Here is a 22,067-nt window from a genome sequence, read left to right as displayed (position 1 = left end):
AGGTTGAACCGGGGTATGGACATGAAGTTAGGGTTAGGGTCAGGGTTTGGTTTAGGGTTAGGCTTAGGGTTGGGTTTATGGCTAGACTAAGGGTTGAACTGGGGTGTGGACATGAAGCTAGGGTAAGCTAGGGTTAGCTTCATGTCCCTAACCGAAACCCAACCCTAACTCTAACCCTAGCTTCATGACCACAACCCAGTTCAACCCTAACTCTAACCAAATGTTTAACCCTCACCCTAACCCTTTTTATGATTCAAATGTAGTACAAACTGTGACAATATTCAGGTGGAAAATAATTGTATTTGTCTTGAATATAAGTAACAAACATTAACAAAACCACATTATTCACCATACTATAGACTGTATCCACCAGTTTGGCTGACCAGCATGCAAGCTGATTTTAAGCACAAAAATCCATTACAGATAACAACCACACAGAGTGCTGTATATGCACAATGAACAGTTTTTCATTCACCACCTCTGTAAACAGTTGAATGTTGCATCAACAAATGATTTTTTTCTCACAAGGCGTATATACAGAAGCTGATCTGGTGTAAAGTAGTGCACCACATAGAAAAATAGGGGCGCCATTTTGGATTGGCCCTTGAGTACTCCAGATTGCATTACCAACTTAAAATAAGTCAGACAATGTGACAGTGTGACAGGGTGCCTGACTGGTGCCCATTCTGATTTTTATTGAGGACCCCAATTCATTCAGATCAAGCGTTAACCGGTGATATCTCACACCTGTTTTGGATGTTTTGGCGGTGATGGAGGGGAACAGCGTTAGCGCTGTCAAATCAACAAGCGGCACCTGGCACATACCTAAAGCGGACATTGCCATCGGCCGCATGGAGTCGCATTAAAAGAAATCCCATGCAGCCTTGTTTACAAGTTGGAATACTGGAATGTAAGATGTAATCTACACCTCGATTAGGCTGATAGAAATCCTCATTCGTTTGTTTAATGATTTTCAGCTTGAGCGTCATTATTTCTATATAGTCTATACTTTCTCATTCTGAACTTCTAACGGAAGTGTGACGGCTGTGGCTTCCTGACAATGATCAAGAGCAGCTGTGATTTGACATCTCCAATGCTGTTCCACCTCAAACAGCGCCAAAACGTCAGCTATGCAGGTGTCAGCTATCGTCAGTTAACGCTTGATCTGATTGAATCTAGGCCTCAGTGATTTTCATCATAACATTGTCACCTCAATTAATCTTTACTGTTCAAGATTTACATGCAAACATTTTAATAATTATAGATGAGCCAAATTGTATAATACACACGTGAGCATGCACACACCCCACCCTCTCTCTCTCTCTCTCTCTCTCTGGCATGCATGAACTAGTAAACAATTATTTTAGAACAGCAGTAGTTAAAGGAGAAAATTCAGTTGATTTTAACCCAACTACATTCTTTAACCATATTCTATAAAGACATTTCAGGAAGTAGTACAGTATTATTTGGGTTGATTCATTTAAATACAATGATGAGAATCGCTGTTATTGAAAGAGCAGAAAATCATTTTATTTCTAAATATATGCACAAAGCCATTAACGTCTCTTCTTATCATCTACCACAACCACACATCTTTGTAGCTTTCAACATCTTTGTAGCGTTTAGAAGAGGTACCACAGCACAGTCCAAACAGTGATTAGGCCAAAGCATGACAACTCTGTCAGCACAAAGGATTAGGGATCCAGTGTTGTATTGTGTCACACAGGATGGAGTCTCTTATAAGGTCAAAGTTCAGGGAGTACTGCTTCCGTCCGGGTCTTGGGTGGAGGCTGAAATAGATTAATGCCATTAAAGTTAGAATCCTTCAATTAAATAATAACAAAGCGGTCGCCCCCCTTTTCTTTGGTAAAAGGCTGGGAGATGGGCCTGGAGAAATGGAACCACTCTAAAATTCATAGACAGAGTTATGGATGCAAGGACTTAAAACTACTGTATAAATTATAGTTTAAGGGCTCTATTCAATACGGCTTGCAGAATTTCAGCTTTACAGCATGTTTGAAATTTAAAGGCAATGTTCCCATTTTAGCTGAGACTGCATTCACGGTAAATGCTGCATCTGTCGGCTCAATCAAAAATCACCTTTACATTTCTATCGTGGAATCTGTAACACTTCAGCTTTCCAGACTGAACAGAGCCCTCGAGCCCTCAAACATGTTTTGAGGCTATACAGTGTGTGTTTACATTTAAATTGGTTACAAACATTGTAGTAAAGCAAGCTTATATTTTTGGTTCTGATGGGGTACGACAGTTGAACTAAGTTAATGAGGCATTTATATGTTAAACTTTTAAAGAATCAACAGGTGTATATGATTCATCTATAAATCTGAAAATGGATGTAGCGACTAAGTAAAGGATTAGGTTACATTAGGATACATGGTGTAACCTGATGCCAGTTAACCTGACTGTAGTAACTACAATGTTACTATGCAGGAATAAGAGCTACTTCATGTTCTTTACACATAGAAGTAAGTAAAATAATCCAATGGAGAAATGTACCTATTAAGTCTCTAAACCGTCTCTTTGCCTCTGCCCTTTCTTCTGAATCGAAATACCACACGGTTATAGCATATCTGGAACAAAGCAATATTCTGAATTATTAGTATTATTACATAATTACATTACATCTTCTTTAGCATTTTATGAAAATCTAACAGTGTCAAGAAAATTAACTGAGAAATGTCTTCTGTAAAATAATAACAGTGTGATACATTCAACCGCAGATTCAGACATTTTTGCATATGAATAATTATCATTGTAATAACAGTATGTTGCATCAAACAGACCTTGTTTCATATTACTTAACTGAGCAATTATCAGTATAATAATAACAGTATGATGCATCAAACAGACCTTGTTGCATATGAAGGCTGCACCTCATGTGGATTCCTTCTATCTGACCAAAAGAACAGCAGTCTGTCAAACAGGGGCTCAACATCTGCAACGTAGGATTTGCCTTCGGGAAAAATGCGAAGAATTCCTCCATGCTCCTGCCAAAATAACAAAGACACATTGTTAATTTCAGCTTTACAGAATAGCAAGTTGAGCCGTAAGAGGCTTGCTCTGCAATTTACAAAGATCCTAAATCAGAGGGGGTTATCCAACAAACAGTGGACGGCAATATCTCACATTTTCATTGTCTCTAAATATAAACCATAAATATGACAAGAATCCTGATGTTATAAAGGGAACCGAACAATTAAACTGACAGTACAGTGACTGTCTTGAAAACCAAACTGTAATCTGACTGTGGGTGTATCCCATAGTAAAAAACATATAAAACGTCATAAGAATATGTACGAAATGTAAAGAAAAATTGGACAGCAAACGCTTAGTTTTATGAGACAAGTTTAAAAGCTAGACGTTTCGGCCTTCAAATACCTTCTGCAGAAGACCATTGAAGGCCAAAACATCAATTTTTTCAACTTGTCGAAATAAAACCATTTTTTTTGTTTATGGTGAGCCAGTGATGCGCTTTTTCCTGTCCAATGATCTCTATAAATGTTTAGGTTCTACCTCTACTCGCGTTGGTTAAGCATCATCTACTTTTTTCAGAAATTAAATATATGCAATAATATGTCATAAATATATTATAAATCTGCAGCTCACTTGGGGGTTCCAGTTTTTGTTGAGGTAGTAGATACAGGTGATGCAGCGACCGTCAGCATTGGGATTGTCCACATGTTTCACATATCCTGTCCCTTTTCCTGGATAACACGCCACCATCGCCTGAAACAGACAAAACAAACCACAAAACATTAGTTCTCAGTCTGATACACATTATCATTTGTATAATCGCTGATCATGTGACAATATGTAACATGATAACTGTAGTGTACACCATTACAGAAGCCTTTTTTGTAAGAAAATATTTGTGGAAATACCTTGACTATATTCTAAGAATACAGAAATAGTTTCTGCAAATCAGAGATAAAAAATATAACATGAAGACATTTATGGGTTAATATCTTGGTTGCAGAACATTTCCTGTAAGCGTTGTTTGGGGAGGGAGCGTTGTGGTTTCAGCAGAACTGGCCTACGTGCATTCAGTCAGCATCCAAGGAAGCACAATTAACCAAACTGTGGTAATCTATCTTGTGATAAGAAAGCCAAGAAAAGCCCTCAAAGCAATGCAGATGAAGACGCGTGTGGTTACGACCAGGGGTGGGCACATTGGGTCAGATAGAGGGTTTACTAGAGGCCAAGTGACATTCTGTCATGTAACATTTCATTTGGGCATCAGATATGGATCACAAGTTAAGGCTAGTAGGTGTAGACACGAAGGAACGTAATCGGACAAGGATTTATTTGTTTAATAGATATACAGTGCCTTTGTAATTGGTCCATCTTTTGTTTTGTTACAGCCTGAATTTAAAATGGATTAAAAATAATAATTCTCACCCATCTACACACAATACCCAATAATGACAAAGTGGAAAAATGTTTTTAGAAATTGTAGAAAATGTATTGTGTGTAAAATGTATAAATACAGAAATATCTAATTTACATAAGTATTCACACCCCTGAGTCAATACTTTGTAGAAGGGCGGTACACCTGGCAGTACACCTGGAGTCCTAAGCCGAGCTCAGGGAGGACAGAAACCTCCCGTGGAGCAGAACGGAAAAAGCTCTCTTGATCTTGATTCTCATGATCTTCTGAGATCTTCTGTTGAATCTGACAATTAATCTTAATGGTTGTACAGCCGTCTCAAATAAAACAGTGAAGGACCTCAGCGTTACTCTGTACCCTGATTTCTCTTTTGACGAACATATCAAGACTGTTTCAAAGACAGCTTTTTTCCATCTACGTAACATTGCAAAAATCAGAAACTTTCTGTCCAAAAATGATGCAGAAAAATGAATCCATGCTTTTGTTACTTCAAGGTTAGACTACTGCAATGCTCTACTTTCCGGCTCCCCGGATAAAGCACTAAATAAACGTCAGTTAGTGCTAAATACAGCTGCTAGAATCCTGACTAGAACCAAAAAATATGATCATATTACTCCAGTACTATAGCCTGTCACGCCCTGGCCTAGTTATCTTCGTTTTCTTTATTATTTTAGTTAGGCCAGGGTGTGATATGGGTGATTTATGTGTTTTCTCTTGTCTAGGGGATTGTGTAGATTTATGGGGTTGTGTTCAGTTTAGGTGTCTAGGTAAGTCTATGGTTGCCTAGATTGGTTCTCAATCAGAGGCAGATGTTTATTGTTGTCTCTGATTGGGAACCATATTTAGGCAGCCATATTCAAATCAAATCAAAATCAAATCAATCAAATTTTTATTTGTCAGTATGTAAACAAAGTGGCATAGTTAAAGTGGTTAGTGATACATGTATTACATAAAGAAGCAGTAGATGATATAGAGTACAGTATATACGTATACATATGAGATGAATAATGTAGGGTATGTAAACATTATATTAGGTAGCATTGTTTAAAGTGGCTAGTGATATATTTTACATCATTTCCCATCAATTCCCATTATTAAAGTGGCTGGAGTTGAGTCAGTGTGTTGGCAGCAGCCACTAAATGTTAGTGGTTCTTTGGGTATTTTGTGGGTGATTGTTTCCTGTCTTTGTGTTTCCTGTCTTTGTGTTTACTGTGTTTACTGTTTACTTTGTGTTTACTGCACCAGATAGTGCTGTTTTGGTTTTCACATTTATTGTTTTGTAGTTTGTTCATGTTTGAGTTTTCTTATTAAAGAACCATGAACTATAACCACGCTGCGTTTTGGTCCGCCTCTCCTTCCCAGGAAGAAAACCGTGACAGAATCACCCACCAAAACAGGACCAAGCGGCGTGGTGAAAAGCAGCAGCAGCAACAGCAGGAGAGGCAGCGGCTGCAGGAGAAGCAGCCAGCATCACAAGACTCATGGACATGGGAGGACGAGTTGGACGGAAAAGGACCCTGGGCAGAGCCAGGGCTTATCGGTGCTTATCGGAGAGCCAGAGAGACCGGGCAGGCACTGTGTTATGCTGTGGAGCGCACGGTGTCTTCAGTGTGGGTGCATAGCCCGGTGCGGTACATTGCAGCTCCTCGGATCGGCCGGGCTAGAGTGGGCATCGAGCCAGGTAAGGTTGGGCAAGCTCGGTGCTCAAGAGCTCCAGTGCGCCTGCATGTTCCTGTCTATCCAGTGCCACCTACACGCACCAGCCCTCCGGTGGCAGCCCCCCGCACCAGGCTTCCTATGTGTGTCCAGAGCCCAGTACTCCCTGTTCCTCCTCCCCGCACTCGCCCTTAGGTGCGTGTCCTCGGCCCAGTAACACCAGCGCCGGCACCACGCACCAGGCCTACAGTGCGCCACGTCTATCCAGAGCTGCTAGAGTCTCCCGTCTGTCCAGAGCCGCCAGAGTCTCCCGTCTGTCCAGAGCCGCCAGAGTCTCCCGTCTGTCCAGAGCCGCCAGAGTCTCCCGTCTGTCCAGAGCCGCCAGAGTCTCCCGTCTGTCCAGAGCCGCCAAAGTCTCCCATCTGTCCAGAGCCGCCAGTGTCTCCCGTCTGTCCAGAGCCGCCAGAGTCTCCCGTCTGTCCAGAGCCGCCAGAGTCTCCCGTCTGTCCAGAGCCGCCAGAGTCTCCCGTCTGTCCAGAGCCGCCAGAGCCGCCAGTCTGCAGGGAGCCTCCAGTCTGCAAGTATCCGCCAGAGCCGCCAGGATCTGCCAGAGCCACCATTCAGCCAGGATCCGCCAGATCCGCCAGTCAGCTAGGATCCTCCAGAGCCGCCAGTCAGCCAGGATCCGCCAGAGCCGCCATTCAGCCAGGATCTAACAGAGCCGTCAACCTGCCTGAGCTACCTCTTAGTCCTGAGCTACCCCTCGGTCCTGAGCTTCCTCAGTAATGAGGCACCCCTCAGTCCAGGTGGACCCTTTGTTAGGGTTACTAGGCCAAGGTCGGCTATGAGGGTCACCACTCAAAGGACGCTAAAAAAGTGGACTAAGACTATGGTGTTTTGGGGTCCACGTCCCGCGCCTGTTTCGGTTTTCACGTTTGTTTTGTAGTTTGTTCATGTTTGAGTTTTCTTATTAAAGAACCATGAACTATAACCACGCTGCGTTTTGGTCCGCCTCTCCTTCTCAGGAAGAAAACCGTAACATAGCCTCTGTCATGACTGTCCTGATCAGGTCAGGTTACAGGAAACCACAACCCTACAGATTATCTCTCAACCCCAACAGAAGAGGAGAGATATAGTGGTCTGAAGATGTGGGGGTTTTATGACCCCTCACGCCCCTGGTAAATCTCAGGCCACAGATAAATTCCTTTGTCCTGTTACTATGGAGAGCCAGCCTCAGAACATTAAACATGAAATAAAGGGATTTTGTGACAATGGTTTTCAGGCATCCACAATGGTGGTCATGACGATAGATGGAATATGAAAATGTATGTAATTTTTGTTTTGTTATTAAAGGTTTTCCTAGTATAGGTTTGATGTTTATACATTGTACATTGTATGGAAAATATCCAAATCAAAGAGAATGTTTTGGGAAAGATGAAATGTGAAGTTAGTTGCACTCATAATTTGGTACGCCCAGAGAATTGCCCTAAAGGCGGTTACGCCCACTTCTGACCCAAGGGTATAAAACCTGTGAGTAAAGAATTTACAGGGAAGACTACGTGACCCAAGCAGCAGCCAAGGTCTAAAAAGTCAACGAACCCAGAACGCAACACAAGTTTGAGGACAAACAAATATTTTTCTACCCAAGCTACGGATGAGTAGCTGTGTCTAAGCGGGTGAATTCAAGCCGGACCCCCTTAGCATCCAATCCCAGCGAATCGTGGTATCTAAAAGGTTTCATTCCTATGCTGTGAGCTCTGAGCTACAGAGCTGTCTGTCCTCAGAAGACCCCTTCCATAGCAAGGGTGAGGGAACAGACTCCTAAGCCAAAAGGACACTGACATCGTGAGGATGACTAGAAAGGCGCGCCGGAGAAGTGTATCATCGAGCAGCCTGAACAGTCCTCATGGAGGATCCACAGATAACTTCCCCACGTAATTACATCATTATATTCTGACCAATAAGAGCGGCAGTTTGGGGCAAGGCCAGGGTTAGAATAAGCATAGCTGACAAATTCACCCAAATGTATATTTCTCTCGTGTACTTTCTCTTTTTCTCTCTCTTTGAAATCCCCATTTTGGGTAACACTCGCCATAGTGTGTTGGCCCGTTATACTAAGTTCTAATCAATAGCCTATAATGTTTTTTGTCCATGTGTATATTTTATTATAATTTTAGCTTTATAGTACATACATATTCAACTAAGATTGGTGTGGTACGAACTCATTGGTGAGACCCGGGTCCATGCATATTCACGGACTGTACGACGTTCAGAACGAGATGGTAGAGGTAAATGGTTAATTAGCGGCTGTTGTAAAATCAATATTATGATAGTCTTTGAGTTCATTTGGGAAATAGAAACTCAATAAAAATGAGTTTTCCCATGGTGCCCCAGGTTAATGAGTTAATAATTGATTGATTCAGTTAATCACGCAATTAGAAACTTTAATCATTCGATGAGCAACAGTCGTCACATGAACTAATACAACGTCACGACATATTGGTGGCCCTGTGAGGAATCTAATATAGGAATAGGCCGCACTGTTGGGATAATTCCATAAAAAATTTGTAGCAAGATACATATATACCATTAATAGCTATAGGCAGAACTAGTGTGGGAGAGAAGTGTGTGTGTGTGTTGTGACATTCAATTGCACCCAGATACTGGTCTGGAGGGAACCACCCCTGTGGTATTTCTGATGAAAGCCAGTGTGTAGGGGAGGTCTACTGAATGCTACGAGCTAGGGCATAAGTACCAGCCGATGCAGGCATTCTGAAGATAATACTGGTTGGGCCCAATTTAGGGTTATTTCTATCGATCACTTTCAGGAGCGACCTGACTCGGTCATAAGCAATTCCTAGAGCAGAGGACATATGAGCAAGCTATTGGTGTGGTACGAACTCATTGGTGAGACCCGGGTCCATGCAGATTCCCGGACTATACGACGTTCAGAACGAGATGGTAGAGGTAACTGGTTAATTAGCGACCTTTGTAAAATCGATATTCTGATATTCTTTGAGTTCATTTGGGAAATAGAAACTCAATAAAAACTAGTTTTCCCATGGTGCCCCAAGTTAATGAGTTAATAATTGCTTGATTTAGTTAATCACGTAATTAGAAACTTTAATCATTCGATGAGCAACAGTAGTCACATTAACTAATACAAAGTCACGACACCTCCCTACACTGGCTTCCTGTTAAGGCAAGGGATGATTTCAAGGTTTTACTGCTAACCTACAAAGCATTACATGGGCTTGCTCCTACCAATCTCTCTGATTTGGTCCTGCCGTACATACCTACACGTACGCTACGGTCACAAGACGCAGGCCTCCTAATTGTCCCTAGAATTTCTAAGCAAACAGCTGGAGGTAGGGCTTTCTCCTATAGAGCTCCATTTTTACAGAATGGTCTGCCTACCCATGTGAGAGACGCAGACTCGGTCTCAACCTTTAAGTCTTTACTGAAGACTCATCTCTTCACTGGGTCCTATGATTGAGTCTAGTCTGGTCCAGGAGTGTGAAGGTGAACGGAAAGGCTCTGGAGCAATGAACCGCCCTTGCTGTCTCTGCCTGGCCGGTTCCCCTCTTTCCACTGGGAAATAGCTCTCCAGGAACAGGGTTAGAGTAAAAACCAATAGGACGGTAGCTCTCCGGGAACAGGGTTAGAGTTCAAACCTACAGGATGGTAGCTCTCCAGGAACAGGGTTAGCGTTAAAACCTACAGGACGGTAGCTCTCCAGGAACAGGGTTAGAGTTAAAACCTACAGGACGGTAGCAATCCAGGAACAGGGTTAGAGTTAAAACCTACAGGACGGTAGCTCTCCAGGAACAGGATTAGAGTTAAAACCTATAGGACGGTAGCTTTCCAGGAACAAAGTTAGAGTTAAAACCTACAGGACGGTAGCTCTCCAGGAACAGGGTTAGAGTTAAAACCTATAGGATGGTAGCTCTCCAGGAATAGGGTTAGAGTTAAAACCTACAGGACGGTAGCTCTCCAGGAACAGGGTTAGAGTTAAAACCTACAGGACGGTAGCTCTCCAGGAACAGGGTTAGAGTTAAAACCTACAGGACGGTAGCTCTCCAGGAACAGGGTTAGCGTTAAAACCTATAGGACGGTAGCTCTCCAGGAACAGGGTTAGCGTTAAAACCTATAGGACGGTAGCTCTCCAGGAACAGGGTTAGAGTTAAAACCTACAGGACGGTAGCTCTCCAGGAACAGGGTTAGCGTTAAAACCTATAGGACGGTAGCTCTCCAGGAACAGGGTTAGCGTTAAAACCTATAGGACGGTAGCTCTCCAGGAACAGGGTTAGAGTTAAAACCTATAGGACTGTAGCTCTCTAGGAACAGGGTTGGAGAGCCCTGATATAGGGAATAGGGTGACATTTGGGACAAAGCCTAGCTCTAATCAAACACTGTAGCGTGAGGCTTTATTTATGATGGGTTGAATTTATATGGTAGATATACAGGATATGAACATTCCATTCCAGCTAAACATTGGAAATACAATATAGCATTTTGCAACAAAACCCATTTTAATACACATCTAAAATCTATGAATAAAAAATCTGAGAACAGTAATATTTACACACACATAAAGGTACCCATAAGCATTCATTTCTGATGAAAAAACACAAGTGAAAAATTCCGGTTGGAGCGAGCGGCCGCATCTACACTTCGGTCCGCAGGTAGTATAACTTTTTATAACTTTTCATTACATTTCGTTATAGTACAACGGTTTGATTTGTCTAATCTTAGCAATTTCTTCTTAGCCAGCTACACAGCCGTCCTTGTATCAACGACAATTGCATAATTATCGTATTTCGTCGTCCTAACGTATCTGCCCAGCAGCTAGCTAAGCAGCTAGCTAAGCAGCTAAGCAGCTAGCTAACATCCACTGTCCACTAGCACTGTAGTAACTATTACACTCAACTGAACGACTCGATTAGCGTAGTGTCAGCTAGCTACATAGTTGTCTTCGTATCCAAGATAATTGTGCAGTTTAGAGTGTGTAGACTTAGAGTGATTATCTTAATTTACCGAGGTTAGCTAGCCAGCTATTTGTCGTCCTTAACGTAGGAAATGCTGCTAGCTAGCTAGCCAACAGCTAGCCAACCTCTACCGAATTGAACTCCAACTACCCGGTCAACATTCCGCGTCGTTCCACAGGTAGTATCACATTTTCATTTCACTTCATTACAGTACAACGGTTTGATTTGTTTGATCGTAGCTAGCCAGCTACATAGCCGTCTTTGTATCTAAGACAATTGTGTAGTCTAGAGCGATTTTCTAGGTTAGCTTTCTAGGTTAGCTGGCCAGCTATTGTCGTTCTTCTACTGTTTGAATAGCAGCACCGTAGTAACTATTACAGTACAACGGTTTGTTTTGTTTGATCGTAGCTAGCTAGATACATAGCCGTCTTTGTATCTAAGACAATTGTGTAGCCTAGAGCGATTTTCTAGGTTAGCCAGCCAGCTATTGTCGTTCTTTTAAGTAACGGAACGCAATCAACCTTGCTAGCTAGCCAGCTAGCCCCCGAATAGCAGCACTGTAGAAACTATTACACTCGACGGAACGACTTGATTAGTGTAGTGTCAACATCGCAGCCACTACCAGCTAGCCTACTCCAGCAGTACTGTTTCATTTCAATCATTTTAGTCAATAAGATTCTTGCTACGTAAGCTTAACTTTCTGAACATTCGAGACGTGTAGTCCACTTGTCATTCCAATCTCCTTTGCATTAGCGTAGCCTCTTCTGTACCCTGTTAACTATGTGTCTATCTATCCCTGTTCTCTCCTCTCTGCACAGACCATACAAACGCTCCACACCGCGTGGCCGCGGCCACCCTAATCTGGTGGTCCCAGCGCGCACGACCCACGTGGAGTTCCTGGTCTCCGGTAGCCTCTGGAACTGCCGATCTGCGGCCAACAAGGCAGAGTTCATCTCAGCCTATGCCTCCCTCCAGTCCCTCGACTTCCTGGCACTGACGGAAACATGGATCACCACAGATAACACTGCTACTCCTACTGCTCTCTCTTCGTCCACCCACGTGTTCTCGCACACCCCGAGAGCTTCTGGTCAGCGGGGTGGTGGCACCGGGATCCTCATCTCTCCCAAGTGGTCATTCTCTCTCTCCCCTTACCCATCTATCTATCGCCTCCTTTGAATTCCATGCTGTCACAGTTACCAGCCCTTTCAAGCTTAACATTCTTATCATTTATCGCCCTCCAGGTTCCTCGGAGAGTTCATCAATGAGCTTGATGCCTTGATAAGCTCCTTTCCTGAGGACGGCTCACCTCTCACAGTCCTGGGCGACTTTAACCTCCCCACGTCTACCTTTGACTCATTCCTCTCTGCCTCCTTCTTTCCACTCCTCTCCTCTTTTGACCTCACCCTCTCACCTTCCCCCTACTCACAAGGCAGGCAATACGCTCGACCTCATCTTTACTAGATGCTGTTCTTCCACTAACCTCACTGCAACTCCCCTCCAAGTCTCCGACCACTACCTTGTATCCTTTTCCCTCTCGCTCTCATCCAACACTTCCCACACTGCCCCTACTCGGATGGTATCGCGCCGTCCCAACCTTCGCTCTCTCTCCCCCGCTACTCTTTCCTCTTCCATCCTTTCATCTCTTCCCTCTGCTCATACCTTCTCCAACCTTTCTCCTGACTCTGCCTCCTCAACCCTCCTCTCTTCCCTTTCTGCATCCTTTGACTCTCTATGTCCCCTATCCTCCAGGCCGGCTCGGTCCTCCCCTCCCGCTCCGTGGCTCGATGACTCATTGCGAGCTCACAGAACAGAGCTCCGGGCAGCCGAGCGGAAATGGAGGAAAACCCGCCTCCCTGCGGACCTGGCATCCTTTCACTCCCTCCTCTCTACATTTTCCTCCTCTGTCTCTGCTGCTAAAGCCACTTTCTACCACTCTAAATTCCAAGCATCTGCCTCTAACCCTAGGAAGCTCTTTGCCACCTTCTCCTCCCTTCTGAATCCTCCTCCCCCTCCCCCCTCCTCCCTCTCTGCAGATGACTTCGTCAACCATTTTGAAAAGAAGGTCGACGACATCCGATCCTCGTTTGCTAAGTCAAACGACACCGCTGGTTCTGCTCACACTGCCCTACCCTGTGCTCTGACCTCTTTCTCCCTCTCTCTCCAGATGAAATCTCGCTTCTTGTGACGGCCGGCCGCCCAACAACCTGCCCGCTCGACCCTATCCCCTCCTCTCTCCTCCAGACCATTTCCGGGGACCTTCTCCCTTACCTCACCTCGCTCATCAACTCATCCCTGACCGCTGGCTACGTCCCTTCCGTCTTCAAGAGAGCGAGAGTTGCACCCCTTCTGAAGAAACCTACACTCGATCCCTCCGATGTCAACAACTACAGACCAGTATCCCTTCTTTCTTTTCTCTCCAAAACTCTTGAACGTGCCGTCCTTGGCCAGCTCTCCCTCTATCTCTCTCAGAATGACCTTCTTGATCCAAATCAGTCAGGTTTCAAGACTAGTCATTCAACTGAGACTGCTCTTCTCTGCATCACGGAGGCGCTCCGCACTGCTAAAGCTAACTCTCTCTCCTCTGCTCTCATCCTTCTAGACCTATCGGCTGCCTTCGATACTGTGAACCATCAGATCCTCCTCTCCACCCTCTCCGAGTTGGGCATCTCCGGCGCGGCCCACGCTTGGATTGCGTCCTACCTGACAGGTCGCTCCTACCAGGTGGCGTGGCGAGAATCTGTCTCCTCGCCACGCGCTCTCACCACTGGTGTCCCCCAGGGCTCTGTTCTAGGCCCTCTCCTATTCTCGCTATACACCAAGTCACTTGGCTCTGTCATAACCTCACATGGTCTCTCCTATCATTGCTATGCAGACGACACACAATTAATCTTCTCCTTTCCCCCTTCTGATGACCAGGTGGCGAATCGCATCTCTGCATGTCTGGCAGACATATCAGTGTGGATGACGGATCACCACCTCAAGCTGAACCTCGGCAAGACGGAGCTGCTCTTCCTCCCGGGGAAGGACTGCCCGTTCCATGATCTCGCCATCACGGTTGACAACTCCATTGTGTCCTCCTCCCAGAGCGCTAAGAACCTTGGCGTGATCCTGGACAACACCCTGTCGTTCTCAACCAACATCATGGCGGTGGCCCGTTCCTGTAGGTTCATGCTCTACAACATCCGCAGAGTACGACCCTGCCTCACCCAGGAAGCGGCGCAGGTCCTAATCCAGGCACTTGTCATCTCCCGTCTGGATTACTGCAACTCGCTGTTGGCTGGGCTCCCTGCCTGTGCCATTAAACCCCTACAACTCATCCAGAACGCCGCAGCCCGTCTGGTGTTCAACCTTCCCAAGTTCTCTCACGTCACCCCGCTCCTCCGCTCTCTCCACTGGCTTCCAGTTGAAGCTCGCATCCGCTACAAGACCATGGTGCTTGCCTACGGAGCTGTGAGGGGAACGGCACCGCAGTACCTCCAGGCTCTGATCAGGCCCTACACCCAAGCAAGGGCACTGCGTTCATCCTCCTCTGGCCTGCTCGCCTCCCTACCATTGAGGAAGTACAGTTCCCGCTCAGCCCAGTCAAAACTGTTCGCTGCTCTGGCCCCCCAATGGTGGAACAAACTCCCTCACGACGCCAGGACAGCGGAGTCAATCACCACCTTCCGGAGACACCTGAAACCCCACCTCTTCAAGGAATACCTAGGATAGGATAAGTAATCCTTCTCACCCCCCCCCCCCTTAATGACTTAGATGCACTATTGTAAAGTGGCTGTTCCACTGGATGTCAGAAGGTGAATTCACCAATTTGTAAGTCGCTCTGGATAAGAGCGTCTGCTAAATGACTTAAATGTAAAATGTAAATGTAAAAATTGGTAGATAAAGAGTTTTGGAAATAAACCCTTCATCTTATCCTGCGGTTTTCAGTTTCTCCAGGAAGAGTCCATATTAGGTTCCTTAAAGAAGAATCCCCAGACATGAAAACAAAAGGATAATATAATGACCATAAAAATAGCATTGGAATTGTGTCATGCCAGCAACCTAACAATTTCACAGCAATCTTTAGACTATTCCTTCAACAATCTCTCTCCTTTGAATGTTGAATGATTACTATTATGCACACACCCATATAATAACGCTGTAATAAAATGCCTCTTCTGGAGCAACATCACAAGGGTCTTATCTGATAAAGTGATCCTTTAGTTTATTTGCACCGCAGCATATTTCCTGTCGGCACATACTGAGGAAAGGAGTATTATGACGCACACAGTGTTTACTGTCTACAGTGGGGGGCACGTATGCACGTACACACAGTGTTGTCAAAGAAGAGCGAAAACATATGAAGCAAGAGAAAGGAGGAGTGGGAGGAGGGGGAAGTCCACACAGAGCAGAGCTGGCAGGCTGCCAGGATGTTGAAGGTTTAATGACAGTGCTACGTGTCCAGCATGAGCCAGCAGACGCAACATAGCACTGCTAGGTCTACAGGCCTCTCTCCCTCTCTTCCATCTCTCTCCCTCTTCCTCCCTCTCTCCTTTTCCCTATCTCTCTCCATGTCCCTCTATATCCCGCTCTCGTTCTCTCTCTCCCCCTCCAACAGTCAATGACTCCTCAATCAGTCCAGACAACAGACAAATTAACAGGCTGGGTGTCAACCAGCTAAAATAGTCTTTTGACATGGTTTCAGCTTTGTCACCTTTTCTTTGTAATGATATCTTACGAGGAAAGTTGTGTCTTTAGAATCCACTGACATTTGTTATGCTTGATCAAAACTGCTTCCAAATCTCAACAAAGCACAGAGCAGTCAAATCAATTAAAATTAGTGTTATCAAATAAACAAGTGACAAAGATACTGCAGCACTCAACCGTCTACAAATCCTTCTTTAACATGAATAAATGACACATGATCATTTGCTGCTGTTTTTTTTACACATTATCATCTGATAAATGGTTTGTCCACATAAGGCTGGGAGCAGGGTCCAGTGATGTGAGGAAGGGAGAAGGGTGTTGGGCTATGAGTGGTGGTGGGATGTGCAGTACTGACTGACACTATGGCCAAGTCTGGTGTGTTGCAATGTAGTATCGTGTTCACACGCTATTTCCTGCTTGAAACTCTGATTTTCTGAGAGTACAAACAGCTATAGGCAGTGTGAGAAGTCACACACCACCCATAACTTCCACTGCAATCAACACAACATACGTGTGTTCGCATTCCCTGTTGACTGCATATAAGATCAACGTTACTGTGAATAGATTGTGGGATTGCCATGGCTCTATGCAACAATGCTTTACAAAGTAATGAAGTATGTTTACAGTATGTAAGCAATTGGTCCAACTGTAAGCCTACATTTTGAGGCTCACAATTATTACAAATATATGATGGTAAAAAGGGGAGTATTAAATACACTAAATGGTGGCAATCCAAAGTTTACTGACAACATTTTAAAAAGTTGACTGATATGCATTAAAAAAGTATATAATTCAGAATGCATAGGCCAACTCTTAACTGAATAGAATAGAATATTAGGACATAAAAATCCAGTGTAGCCTAGTGGTTAGAGCATTGGACCAGTAACCGAAAGGTCACAAGTTAAAATCCCCGAGCTGACCAGACACAAAATCTGTCGTTCTGCCCCTGAACAGGCAGTTAACCCACTGTTCCTAGGCCGTCACTGAAAATAAGAATTTGTTCTTAACTGACTTGCCTAGTAAAATAAAGGTAAAAAAAAAATTGCCCAATAGTTGTGTTTTACATTGACAGCAGTGGAGAGGGTCGAGAGGTTCCTCTGTGTCCAAATCACCAAGGATTTAAAATGGTCCACACACGCACACTGTCATGAAGACCTTGTGGGACATCAAATCCTCAAAAGGATATTATACAGCTGTACCATTGAGAGCATCTTGACAGGCTGCGGATATCCCAGGACATCACTGGGGCCGAGCTCCCTGCCATCCAGGACCTCTATATCAGGCGGGTTGAAAGGAAGGCCCAAAAATCGTTGAAGACTCCAGCCACCCTCGCCAAGCGTCGGCTGGAGTGGTGTAAAGCTCGTCACCATTGGACTCTGGAGCAGTGGAAACACGTTCTCTGGAGTGATGAATCACGCTTCACTATCTGGCAGTACGACAGACAAATCTGGGTTTGGCAGATGCCAGAAGAGATGCTACCAGCCCCAATGCATAGTGCCAACTGTAAAGTTTGGTGGAGGAGGAATAATGTCTGGGCTGTTTTTCATGGTTCAGGCTAGGCCACTTAGTTCCAGTGAAGGAAAATCTTAACGCTACAGCATACAATGATATTCTAGATTATTCTGTGCTTCCAACTTTGTGGCAATAGTTTGGGGAAGGCCCTTTCCTGTTTCAGCATGACAATGCCCCCGTGCGTGCACAAATGAGGTCAATCCAGAAATGGTTTGTCATGATTGGTGTGGAATAACTTGACTGGCATGCACAGAGCCCTGATCTCAACCCCATCGAACACCTCGAGGATGAATTGGAACGCCGACTGTGAGCCAGGCCTAATAGCCCAACATCAGTGCTCGACTTCACTAATGCTCTTCTGGCTGAACGGAAATAAGTCCCCACAGCAATGTTCCAACATCTAGTGGAAAGCCTTCCCAGAAGAGTGGAGGCTGTTATAGCAGCAAACGGTGGACCAACTCCATTTTAATGCCCATTATTTTGGAATGAGATGTTTAACGAGCAGGTGTCCACATACTTTTGGACATGTAGTGTTTGTACCTCTTTCACTCCAGTATCCCTGCACATTGTAAATATAGTATTGGCACTGACCCTGTATACAGTATAGCTTACTTACTTCTCATGTTCTTCTTATTGTTATTTATTGTGTGTTTTTGTTCTACCTTATGTTTTTTTTACTACTACATTGATAATGATTACTGATTATTGTTGGGTTTAGTGCTTGCAAGAAAGGCATTTCACTGTATTTGTGCACATGACATTAAAAGTTTACATTTTACTTGTTTTAACCCCTTATATATAAACAGTGCATTTGTAAGAACATCATATAGACCTAGGCCAGACTCTAAAATGTTATATAAAGTTTGGGTCATATAATAACAATATACATATTTCTTCCATCAATAATACGTTTAGAGGTGTGTCCACAACTGTAGCGTTTATAGTAATGTAGTACTGTACAGGCCTACTAAATTATCTCTGTCGTCAAAACAGTGACCCCCTTCAAACACCATCGACACGCTCAATTTACGCAAAACTGTCGCACAACTTACCTTCGATCTTTCTCGAATTATACTTTTCCCAAGTCGACCGATGCAAAGAGAAACCAACTTATCGATTAATGTCAGAAGGAGGTGAATAGCCTCGCACCTCTTTTCACCTCCATTGACCCAGGCTATCTTATCTCCTCTAATGTTCCTTTTGGAGACCCCAAAAGGGCCAGGACCAGCCAGCTGTCCATCCTGCAGAACTCCAGAGTAGTGCATCTCTTTCACTTGGTTCAAAACAAAGTTTCCAGCCAATTCTCCTAGAAAGTTGTCTACGTAAAAGAATCCTTGGTCGAGTAGAGATGGGACAATCTGGTCCATGGCTAACCGCTCCAACTCTGTATCCATTACATGTTGCAGAAGAGGCATTTTGACGATTTATGAGGAATTTTATGCAGCTTAAATCAGCTCCTAAAGTTGTTACTGCAACTGCATGGTAATGTCAGTGCATCAGGGTATGGTTGACTGATAAATATTTATCAACAATGAAGCTCTCAGAAACGACTAGATTAAATTCTTAAGAAATTAAATGTCACAGAAGAGTTATGTTCTGCAGCAACTCTAAACTCCAAACTATAAACAAGCAGCGAATGAGGCACCTGGATATAACTACAGAACGTGCAAGATGTGTTGTAGCACTAGAGGGGCGGAGGGAAGCAAGGACCTTCATTCATTCTATTGAACTGACTCAGAACGCCTACGCACGATCACATACAATTAGGACTACATTTACGCTTATAAATGCATATTATTCTATATGCACAATTACAAATAAGTACGGATAAACGATGAATATCCCTAATTTTAAATTTGGCCGTAAAATTAAAGTGATCGTTAAAATTGCGTTTTTCATTGAGCTAATGATAAAATACAGACGTTTATAAGTAGATACAACTTTGCGTACTTGACCTTTGCACAAACATATACAATGCAATTTCTATATTAAAAAATAATATCTGTATATATATATCTGTATGTATATATATCTGTATATATATATATGTATATATATATATGTTTATTTCTGTGCGCGTGCGTTAGGAGTGTCCCCCGCCATTGAGGATTCCACCAGGCGCATGTAGCCCTCTTGAAGCCGCTCGCTGCACGTCCTCTCCACTAAGGTAAACATGAAAATGGCAAAGTGCCACAAACCCCGACTTTTGCATCCCCATGAAAAGTGTCTGGGTATAATAATAATAATAATAATAACAATAATAAATATAAAATATAAATAATATATTGAAGTATTTACTATTACTCAGTAATTGTGTATAATTATAGAATGGTGTCAATGTCTAGGCTAAGAACTATCAATATGAGCACAAAGACAGAACAGGTCAATTGAATCAAATATGAATAGTCAGTTTTTTCCACCTGTTGCCCTAAGGAATAGGCTATACATCATAAACTAACACATGCATAATTTAACTCGGTTAATATGAGTGAGTGTGCACTAATACCAGTCAGTCCTGATTGAGTAAAATACTACTAACTTTATGCCTCCCTTTAATTTTGTAGCTTCCCAGTTTACCGTCGGCATAGGTGATGAGTTTATCCATCCTTGTCAATAGAAAGCCAAGGTTTTCACAACCTGTTTCAGTCCCTTCCACCCACGCAATTTTATCACCTCGAATGGATATATTTTTGCCAAAGTTTCCACCTGCAAGTTCCCCGTCTTGCATCTTTCCAACTTGGTGAATGTGTCGGACTTCTCGTAGAACGCGCTCTCCAATTTTGTTTCCGAGAAAATTGTCCACAATGCACAGACCATATGAATTCATACATGGCACAATATATTGCAAAACTAATTTGTGAGGGTTAAGCCTTTTATGATCTTTAGATTTTGGCCTGTAACTGCGGGGTTTTCTCAGGCCACACGGCAAGACCCCCTCCCTCGACTTGTCTTCATCATTATTAACAGTGATTTTACCCTTTGAGGACACTTCCAAACTGTGGTCATCCCCCTCCACTGCAATATTGTTCATTTTGAGGGCTTTTCTTTGAAGACAAGTCCCCGCTAATTGTTTTTCTCCTAAAGTAGTCCAATATCTTCCGACTGAGCCGTTTGAAAGGCCTACTTGTCGCGTCAGTATACTCAATTGATAGTGGGCTCGTTTGAGTGGTAAGGCTGAAGTAACCGACTGCAGTCGAAAGTCGAGGAGTGAAGTCAGGGGAGGTGCATCTGCGACACCCGAAAGTCTGGCGCTAATGTGGTTTTCCAACAGCAAGACTCAGATCAACATGACAGTGTTGTCATTGTTAATACACGTGTATCGTTATAATGTTGAAATAAACATCCCTCCTACAGCCATATCACACACAAACTGAACACAAATGTGTGAGAGAGTCTCAAATATCACATTCATTTGTAGACACTGGTCTACATGAACAGCCTGTTCTCATAGACTAGAAGTAACATAGTAAACGAAAATCCGGGACTCTCAAATTAATATGCTGTGTTATGTTTGGTAATGTTACATAAAACAGGTTACTTAAGGCAAAAACGGAAGGAGGGTGGTTGGTCGAGGTGAATGGGTGGGCATATAACACAAACAACAAGCAACCCAAAGGGTGTGTGTTTGAATCTCATCACGGACAACTTTGCAACTACTTACTACTTTTTAGGGACTTTTTTTGCAACTACTTAACATGTTACCTAACCTTTCCCCTAACCCTAACCTTAACCCTTTAACCTAACTCCTAACCTTAACCCTGAACCCCTAACTAATGTTAGCCACCAAGATAACGTTAGTGTTAACCACCTAGCTAACATTAGCCGCAATAAATTTGAATTTTTACATATAACACATATTGCAAATTTGTAACATTGTATGAATTGCAATTCATAACCAGTGGTGTGTATTTATGGATGCCAAGGGAAGCCAGGTTTCCCCCAAAACGTACCAAATTTTCAAGAGGCTGAATGTATCTTACCGGAGAAAGCATCTGAGCGTATGTGTAGCCCATCTATCTGATGCTGTCTGGTCAAAAAGAGTATAACATTGTTGCCGCCCGTAGCATTGAATGCAACGGAAGCCAGCGAGCATTTGGCCTCCCTTGGTAAAAAATAAATAATAATAGCCAATCAGTGTTAAACTAATCTGAGTGAGCTCAACTGTGATTGGTCCTAGTGGACAAAAAAAACTGTCAAGGGAAGCCAGTTTGGATTTGTCTTCACAACAATCACATCAAAAGCAAAACATAATTGACAGAATAAACCTTGAATTGTTGCATCTCGTTTTGTTGTTGTCCTTGGTGGCTAGCTAGCTAAAATGGTCCCTTTCCTAAATTAGCCATGGATGGAGGTAGGGATTTGTACTTGTGGTTTTACTTAATTCTCTGTACTGGCCAATGATTATAACGGTGATTCTTATTCAACCATAAAGACATACATTTGGCTACCAAAGATGCGCAGGGAGTGACAAACAATAGCCTATGTGAACTTTGATTTTATAATCTTAATTGTAAAGCAGATTTAATTTCACCACCCTAATCATAAGAGCCATTTAAAGAACAATGCACATGATCATGGATTAATAACATAACTCTTATCAGAAGTGATTGTGGACCTGAACTGCCTTGGTTCTAAAAATGTGTTTAATTTCTTATATTCAGATGTGATAAATGTATTCCTCATTAAAGCTCACAATATATAATTATGTATAAATTGTAAGAGGCCTTATGAATGCAATATTATATTTAGAGGCTATTTATACAATAAAACAACTAAATAGAAAACTTGAAAAAGACTGAGGATGATTTGACAAACTC

At 43.3% G+C, this 22,067-nt stretch overlaps 1 protein-coding gene across 2 annotated transcripts; it reads right to left on the bottom strand.

Annotated features, from left to right (window-relative positions):
- Positions 1-280: 280 nt before the first annotated feature.
- Positions 281-20,156, bottom strand: LOC135525660 (prolyl hydroxylase EGLN3-like). 2 transcript variants are annotated; one of them, XM_064953415.1, is made up of 5 exons: positions 19,790-20,156; positions 3,628-3,747; positions 2,872-3,008; positions 2,518-2,591; positions 281-1,790 (listed from the first exon to the last, which is right to left on the bottom strand). In XM_064953415.1, the coding sequence occupies exons 1-5, from the start codon at positions 20,075-20,077 to the stop codon at positions 1,753-1,755; spliced, it is 657 nt and encodes a 218-aa protein (XP_064809487.1). In that variant the 5' UTR covers positions 20,078-20,156; the 3' UTR covers positions 281-1,752. The 2 variants fall into 2 exon arrangements, with proteins under 2 accessions (XP_064809487.1, XP_064809484.1); XM_064953412.1 differs by lacking the exon at positions 19,790-20,156 and adding an exon at positions 18,303-18,936.
- Positions 20,157-22,067: the final 1,911 nt, after the last annotated feature.

This window comes from Oncorhynchus masou, chromosome 32 (genome assembly GCF_036934945.1).
Source record: "Oncorhynchus masou masou isolate Uvic2021 chromosome 32, UVic_Omas_1.1, whole genome shotgun sequence".
In the NCBI taxonomy this organism is placed as follows: Eukaryota; Metazoa; Chordata; class Actinopteri; order Salmoniformes; family Salmonidae; genus Oncorhynchus; species Oncorhynchus masou.
Note: the sequence above shows the minus strand (reverse complement) of the source record. Positions and strands in the feature narration are given on the sequence as shown.